Below are 8,725 nucleotides of genomic sequence, written 5' to 3'. Positions count from 1 at the left end.
AAACCCTTTTCCATTGAGGATGTGGAGGTTGCACCTCCTAAGGCTTATGAAGTTCGCATTAAGGTGAAGTATTTTTCCATTTGTATTTCATTTTACATTTAAAAAACTCAGATAATATTAAAATGGAAACATCAAAAAATCCAGTAAGAGGCATATCTTATATGATCATCCAGAAAACAAAATTACATTTGTTGTCAAGGAAAGGTATAAATATAAATTTTAAATGTCTAAAAAGTGATCAAAGAGTACATACAGTATAATTCCAGTAAAATACAAAAGAATGTATATGTTTGTACAGAAAAAAATTCCAAAGGATACATATCAAGACTTCAAAATCAATTGACATTAGATATTTTCCATGTGCTACTTTGCTATTTCTACGTGTTTTTTAAAGTGTGCATTCTTGTATAAGACTTACATATTTCAGAATCAATTATTTCACAGATTATTCTAATTTCTTTAATTCAAGAAGGGAAGGTAGAGAAGGGTTTTAGACTGATTAACCTTGAGGATAAACCGAATCTTTCATATTTAGGAACAGTAGGGAGTATAGCAAAACCCTTGAATACATTTTAAAAGCACAATTTCAGGAATCTGGGTATGTTAAATTTATCTAGTTACAATCTTTTCTGAATCTGAACATCTTCTCTTTATTCTGTAGATGGCGGCTGTAGGAATCTGTCGCACAGATGACCACGTAGTTAATGGTACCATGGTGACCCCACTTCCTGTGATTTTAGGCCATGAGGCAGCCGGCACCGTGGAAAGTGTTGGGGAAGGGGTGACTACAGTCAAACCAGGTACAGGATTCACACTCAGGGAACATGCTGGTTCACCATCCTAAGATTTCCCAGCCTGGATGAGGAAACAGGCAATGAGGGAGGAAAGCGCTTGCAGAAGGTCACCGCGCAGCCAGGACTTCAGGGGTTTCCTCTTTCCCTCTCTGCCTGCCTGACTCAAGCATGTATGTCTTCAGGCACGCTTGTATTCTGCCCTTCAACCATTATGTACTGAGCATCTGCTAGATGCCAGGCACCAGGTTGGAGCCTGGAGATATGTGAGGATCAAAAGGGACACAGTGCCTACCAGCGTGGCATTCATAATCTAATAACTTCATGTTAGTGTTGCTGAACACGGTCTTCTTCTGTCAGGGCGCAGACAACTAGAAACGGGAGGAGGGAAAAAACATAAGTATGGAAACTGTTCTGTGCTGACTTCACAAGGTGGAGGCTACATAGCCTCCAACTTGTGGAGTAAACATGGAGTAAACATGGAGTATTCATGGAGTAAACATGAATAAACATGACCCTTTCTTAGGTGACCTGTGCAGCCCCCTCACCAATTTCCTCTTCCAACATGGTCTCTCTTCCTGAGCATGGAATCAATGAAACTGACTAGGTGAAAGGAAATGAAAGAAACATAGAAGGAGCCATCCACCATCAACAATATCTGCCTTATTACCTTCAGCCATGCTTAAATGTGACTGGTTACAGATTACTCATTATAAAGGGAGAATAACTAGGACATTTCCATACCATCATTTTCACATAAATTTTACCTACAAAATGTTATGGGGCAACCATTTTTCTTGGTCTTGCGGAATAGGTAGCATAGGTAATTAAAAATAAAAATTATGTTTAATTCTAAAAAATCACTTTCATTTTATTTTATTTATTTATTTTGAGATGGAGTCTCACTCTGTCACCCAGGCTGGAGTACAGTGGCGCAATCTCAGCTCACTGCAACTTCCACCTCCCAGGTTCACGCCATTCTCCTGCCTCAGCCTCCCGAGTAGCTGGGACCACAGGCGCCCACCACCATGCCCAGCTAATTTTTTGTATTTTTAGTAGAGATGGGATTTCACCATATTAGCCAGGATGGTCTTGATCTCCTGACCTCATGATCTTCCCGTCCCGGTCTCCCAAAGTGCTGGGATTACAATCTAGAAAATCACTTTAGGCACCAGATTGGACCTGCCACTTCACCAAATACTTATTTGAACTGTGAACAGAAAAATAAAATGAACTGTCCAATTTGGGTTTCAGCTTCTACTAATTCCTTTAGTAGTAATAAATTAATAACTACTAAATAATAACTAATAACTGCTAAATTACTAATAATAACTACTAAATAATAATAATAATCACTCAGTAGTAATAAGTTAATAACAAAATGACACCCTTACTTTTTACCTGTGCTCACTCCACTATAACAGGAAAAGTAGATAATTCACAAATTACCAGCTAAAAACATTTCAAAGTCAGTTCTGTCCTAAAAGTGCCTAACTTATTGTGGAGGGTTGAAATTTCCAGAGAAATTTCTGGAATTGTTCTTTGTCCCATTTTTGATAGTTTTCCTCAAAAAAAGAACTAAGATCATTTTAAAAGCATTCATTTCATAATAAAGATAAACCTAGTCACTTTGAAAAGAAAAGAATTAGTTCAAAATTCTCATTTTTATTGTAAATCAAACTATAACAAAAAACAGGTCTTACCAACATCTAGTGGCACTATTATACCCTACTTTCAACTAAAATTTATATTTATGCTTACATTAAGATTTAAATAGTTAAGGATTAAATTAAACGTTTGTAAAGCCTCCAGGAGAAATTGATATACTACATAAAAGTAACTATTAATACAGTGGAAGCAATTTTTCTAATCCATGTTGTTTCCCATATTTGCATTTCCTCTCTAGGAATCTTCAGGCACTTATAAACCCAAACTGGAAACGAGGCTGTGGCAGGCAATGACAAATGACATAGTTATAATTGAACTGTATTTCTTGGAGAGTTTTAAAGACACATGCTTCTAATATTTCAAAGACACGTGAGCTTTAAGTTTATGCTCTATTAACACTGGATAGAAATTGTAAAAGAATTTGTTTTATCCCTCTCCAGGTGATAAAGTCATCCCACTCGCTATTCCTCAGTGTGGAAAATGCAGAATCTGTAAAAACCCGGAAAAAAACTGCTGCTTGAAAAATGAGTAGGTTTCTGATGCTCTCCCTCCACAGACACTGAGTTTGCACATTAGTTATGCTCCTGTCTCATGCCTTTGTGTGTCTGTGTATTGCACTGCCCAGTGTGAGCAATCCTCGGGGGACCATGCAGGATGGCACCAGCAGGTTCACCTGCAGGGGGAAGTCCATTCACCACTTCCTCGGTGTCAGCACCTTCTCCCAGTACACGGTGGTGGATGAGAATGCAGTAGCCAAAATTGATGCAGCCTCACCCATGGAGAAAGTCTGCCTTATTGGCTGTGCATTTTCAACTGGTTATGGGTCTGCAGTCAAAGTTGCCAAGGTAAGAATAACAACGGGTGATAGAAACAGTTACATGCAGACTGTCAGGAACCCAAAGGGAAGCAATTTCTCCCAAGAATCAAAGATTATTTTTGTAGACTTTGAATGTTGGCTAAGAATAGAAACAAAATCCAGAAAGAATTGAGAGCACATGCTAGAAATTTCATGTTTATCAGATTAAAAAGTTGTTGAGAGTTAAGAAAATGTAAAGATTTCATTTTCAATACTACTCTTCTGTATTTGCTCTTTATGAGATCATGAAATCTTAGGCCTGAGAACTCATTTAGTAATTCATTCAACAATTAGAGAGCACCTACACATGCCTCAGGCACCATAGGTTCTGCTAGGTTCTGAGATAGCAAAAGTAAATGAAATGAAGTGTTTGCCCTTCAGGAGCATCTAGTCTGTGGATCCTCTACTCCCAGAATTAGGATCAACAGTAGAGTCCAAAACCTTACCTGATGCACTTCCAAACCAAGGCTCACCCACTCTGTGGATTCTTACACGGAAAGTAATGAAGCTTCAGTGATGCGTAATTCACTCATTATGAGATTTCACTGCTAAAACTAACTCACCTGCCACGAACACACACATATACTTCAGAAGTGGTAAATTTCAAGCAGAAATTCTTTAAAGGCTCCTCATCTGAGTAGGCTGAAAATCTAGTAGTATGCTTTATTTTATGAAACCGAGGTCCAGAGTTATAAAGATATTTGCCCAAAGTCTCAGTGCTGAGACTAAAATATCTTTTTAATATGAGAGATGAGATTAAAATACCTTTTTCAATTCTCCTGCTGAATCTTAGCTCGCAATACATAATTATTAGTGTTTTAAAATCACAGTCACAAGTCTTGTATTTTTCTAAGTAAGGTAGAAAATGGTGTTGTCCCCATAGTATGAATAACACTTGGTGAATGAATGAGTGAATAGATACCCTTAAGGGAATATAAGGATGAGATTACAGGAAAGCATGTTACCCACAATGAAGACTGACTGTGGGAGACTAGGTTTAATAAATAATCACTAGCCAACCAAAAAAAAAAAATTCAGAAGGCATCTTTTCCAAATTTCTGACTTTAGCACTTAGTACCTTGTTCATTTGCCTCATCCATGCTAGCAGGTGGTCAAAGAGAGCCTACTCAAGACAGAAGATGAGGCTACTCATAACAGTAGATTGTATTTATTATTGACATATAGACAAACGTTTCATTGCTGTGTTGTCTGCTAGAGTATTTTTAAAGCAGGGATATACTGATCACAACTACTGAACATAAATGAACCAAGGCATTAATTACTGAGAGTTTAAGTGGAATATCTTTCAGTCTCCTGGAGTAGCCTTTTCCACTTATTTTATTTTCCAAATATTGCCTTGGTGTATGTATGAGATATTGAAGCTGACTATCATGGGATTTCAGCAATTGAGAGTCCCTTCAAGACTATAATCACTGCCATCTGGATCTCAAAGATCATCCAGTCCCCTGGTTCCCAGCCTAACTTTCCCATTGGAGTCACCTGGGTACTGAGTTCCACCTGCAGAGATTCTCATTTAATTGACATGGGCTGTGACCTGGACAGTGGGATAGTTTGTAAAGCTTCCCAGATGAATCTAATATGCATCAGTTTGAGAACCACTCAACTAGTTCATCCCCTTGAATTTAAAAATAAAGCAACTGAAGCCAGAAGAGGTTTTGATAAAAGGTTGGACAGAAGAGTCTAAGTAGCTCTTGATAAACACGTAGACATGGCACTTTATAAAGCTTAGGCACTTTCTAACAATCATTACTGAATTCATTTTTGCATTCTCTGAAAATATAGGTCACCCCAGGCTCTACCTGTGCTGTGTTTGGCCTGGGAGGGGTCGGCCTATCTGCTATTATGGGCTGTAAAGCAGCTGGAGCAGCCAGAATCATTGCGGTGGACATCAACAAGGACAAATTTGCAAAGGCCAAAGAGTTGGGTGCCACTGAATGCATCAACCCTCAAGACTACAAGAAACCCATTCAGGAGGTGCTAAAGGAAATAACTGATGGAGGTGTGGATTTTTCGTTTGAAGTCATCGGTCGCCTTGACACCATGGTATGTACCATGACATGCCCTGAGATTTCTGCCTCTGCAACCTGGAGGATGCATTTAGGCTGCAGAATAAATGTTTTATGTATAAAGGATATTTTTAATGATGAATGGAAATTTCCCATCATCTGTTACCTGGCTTGTTTAATTTTTGTTATGAGAAATCTTTTCTTCCATCAACTATGCAAACCTGTCTCAAGTCATATTTCCTCTAGAGGAAAAGAAAAGGGCTTGTTTTTCTTAACTGAGCAATTACAGATTTACTTTATTAATTTTTAGTTAAAAACTGTAAGTTCAAGTAAACATAAATAATACAAATTCTGTTCTCAAATTGAAATGTTTTCTCTCCCACATTCTTAAAAAAATGGTTTAATAATTTTGCATATGTTCTTAATAAATTCCAAAATTTAAACATGTTACTATTTGAGCAAAAGAAATAAGCAATTTTAGGCCAACGCTGTTTTATTAACAAAAATATGTCCTAAGAAAATTGACTGCTTTGAGACATCACTGTATTTTATCACAGAAACTGGACAGTGCCTGGCACATAGCTAGTACCCAATACTAGTTGGACTGAATACTTTGAAAAGTCAACAGTCTCTACTAAAAATACAAAAATCAGCCAGGTATGGTGGTGTAGCACATACCTACAATCCCAGCTACTCGGGAGGCTGAGGCAAGACAATCACTTGAACCTAGGAGGCGGAGGTTGCAGTGAGCCAAGATTGCGCCATTGCACTCCAGCCTGGATGACATAGTGAAACTACATCTCAGAAAAAAAAAAAAAAAAAAAAAAAAGAGAGAGAGAGAAAAAAGAAAAAAAAAAGAAAAGTCAGTAGACTTTACCACCCACAAAGTTCAAAAGCTATGCATCTCATAGCATTGCTTACAGATTACATGAGACAACGCATGTGATATACTTAGCACAGTGCTGCCTGTCATATGGTAAGCTCCCAATAAACATCAGCTTTTTTTTTTTTTTTTGAGACAGGGTCTCACTCTGTCACCTAGGCTGAAGTGCAGTGGCATAATTATAACTCGCTACAGCCTCAACCCCCAGGATTCTAGCGATTCTTCTACCTCACCCTCAAAAGTGCTGAGAGTATAGGCACGAACCACCACACCCAGCCTCAGTTGGCATTATTGATATGAAATACTATTTCCAATCTTGCAGTGCTTACATCACCTTTGGCTTATTACATGGTATTTCTTCCAACCAGTTACAAATATCAATTGCAGTGGGAAACACATCTCTAGCTATATTTCACCTACCCAGCATTCTCTAGAATCCTACTCAAAAAGTCTCCAGAAACCAACAAATTTCCATTGCTGAGGTTTTCTAGAAGGTCCAGCAGTGTGGGTAACAGGGAGTGACACCATAAGATCAAAGCTCTCAGCAGCCTCGGCCTGGAACAGATGCCACAGGGGAATAAAATGTCAAAAGAATTCAACTTTTTCCAGGACTACAGCTTTTCTCCTTATGTTCTTTTTCTACATTTTCATCCATTTTCTCATGTGGAACTCGAGTGTACCTTATCTCAAGATACCAAATGTCTGACACCCACATGTTCTGAGGATGTGTGGTCTTCCAAAGGTCAGGGTCCAAAATCAAAGAACTAATCATTATATACCTACGGGGATCCTAAACCATTTTCTAACTACCGAACATGTTCCAGAAGCTGACTGGAAAACATTTTCTGAACTGTCTCTTGAGGTTTCCAAATAATCAGTGTATTTTAATGTAAAACCAATATGTATTTGGGGAGGTAATAAAACAATATTTAAAATATGTCCATTTGAGAAATGGACAGTAGAATAGGAATCCACTTAAGAGGGAGACCGTCAAGTGGACAAGAGACAAACTGCAGTGATATAATCGTTTATCTTGTTCACCGTCAAAATATCTGGTTGAAAGTACTGGGTTCAAAATACCTATGTAATAAATCAATGAAAAATGAATTAACCAGCTCACAGATCACCTGAGAATTATGTGATGATGAAATTTTATGCTTTATATATGTTTATAATGATGCCTGCCTCGTTATTCCTTTATTAGGAAGAATTAAGTGCGCTCCAATTTATTCATCCATTCTTTCATTAAAAAAAAAAAAACACTTTCTGGGCATTTCCTAAATCCAAAGCACTATCCTATGCAAAAAGGAATGAAGGAGCAAAAGACATGATCTCTTTCCTCTACACACTCACAATCCAGTTAAGCCTATTACATGATATTGTGCATTATGAGTAGGAACTATGCGACTCCATGTTAAAGATGCCAAATATTCACTTTATTCCAGATGGCTTCCCTGTTATGTTGTCATGAGGCATGTGGCACAAGTGTCATCGTAGGGGTACCTCCTGATTCCCAGAACCTCTCGATAAACCCCATGCTGCTACTGACTGGACGCACCTGGAAGGGGGCTGTTTATGGTGGTATGTAGTTGGGCTCAAGTGCCAAATTCTCATTAACATCAATATATCTCTACTTCTACAATTGACAAGGTGAGTTTTGAAGACAAATCAAAAATAAATTAAAATTCCTTTTCTATCTACAGTCTCCAAATCAACTAGAGATGGAAACAATGCAGACAGAAGGTCCCAGTATAAACTTTTCTGTTGTCACCATAACCCAGGATCTTTCATCTCCATCTGTTTTTGTACTTGTGACTGTGTAAGGCATGGACATTTTCAGTAGAACATGGAAATCTACAACAATATTTCATATCTACACCCAAATTTAGAGAACTGATAAATTTGCTCCTCTACTTTGGGCATAAACATATGTAGTATTATTTCTATGTGAGAGACAAAAGAACTAAGAAACTTTGTTTAACTGTGATTTTTTTTTTATGTCAAGGCACTGTAAAAGCATATTGAAGTACTCCATCTCTTCTTATCCTCAGTTATAGCAGTCTGGAATGCAGTACCTCTTCTAAACTTTCATTTATATGGAAAATCTCTTCAATTCTTCTACTGACCCTGGTCGAATCCAACAATGATACTGTCTTCTTTTCAGGCTTTAAGAGTAAAGAAGGTATCCCAAAACTTGTGGCTGATTTTATGGCTAAGAAGTTTTCACTGGATGCATTAATAACCCATGTTTTACCTTTTGAAAAAATAAATGAAGGCTTTGACCTGCTTCGCTCTGGGAAAAGGTAGATTTAAGTTAGTTTTCTGTTTTTCTTTTTTTTTCTACTACAGGGGATTGTCTAGCAGAGAATGAAAAAGGTGGAAGGATGAGAAAAATAGTCTCTTGGTTTTCCATTACCTGTTCAGTCTTTGCATGGAGCACTTGTAGGATCATACTGTGAGAAGCTAAAAACAGTTGCTTTGCATTTCCTATTCTGCTGAA

General features: G+C 37.8%; 1 protein-coding gene across 1 annotated transcript; it reads left to right on the top strand.

Moving 5' to 3' along the window:
- Nucleotides 1–6: 6 nt before the first annotated feature.
- Nucleotides 7–8,528, top strand: LOC113223322 (alcohol dehydrogenase 1A; the record flags this gene model as incomplete). Its single annotated transcript, XM_026452796.1, has 7 exons — nucleotides 7–63; nucleotides 662–800; nucleotides 2,900–2,987; nucleotides 3,085–3,304; nucleotides 5,119–5,379; nucleotides 7,671–7,806; nucleotides 8,390–8,528. Coding segments are annotated over exons 2-7 (983 nt in total), but the record flags the coding sequence as incomplete, so codon positions are not given.
- Nucleotides 8,529–8,725: the final 197 nt, after the last annotated feature.

The sequence above is a fragment of the Piliocolobus tephrosceles genome, unplaced genomic scaffold (assembly GCF_002776525.5).
Source record: "Piliocolobus tephrosceles isolate RC106 unplaced genomic scaffold, ASM277652v3 unscaffolded_40796, whole genome shotgun sequence".
Lineage (NCBI taxonomy): Eukaryota > Metazoa > Chordata > Mammalia > Primates > Cercopithecidae > Piliocolobus > Piliocolobus tephrosceles.
The sequence above is the reverse complement of the archived record's forward strand: the minus strand, read 5'-3'. Positions and strand labels throughout refer to the sequence as shown.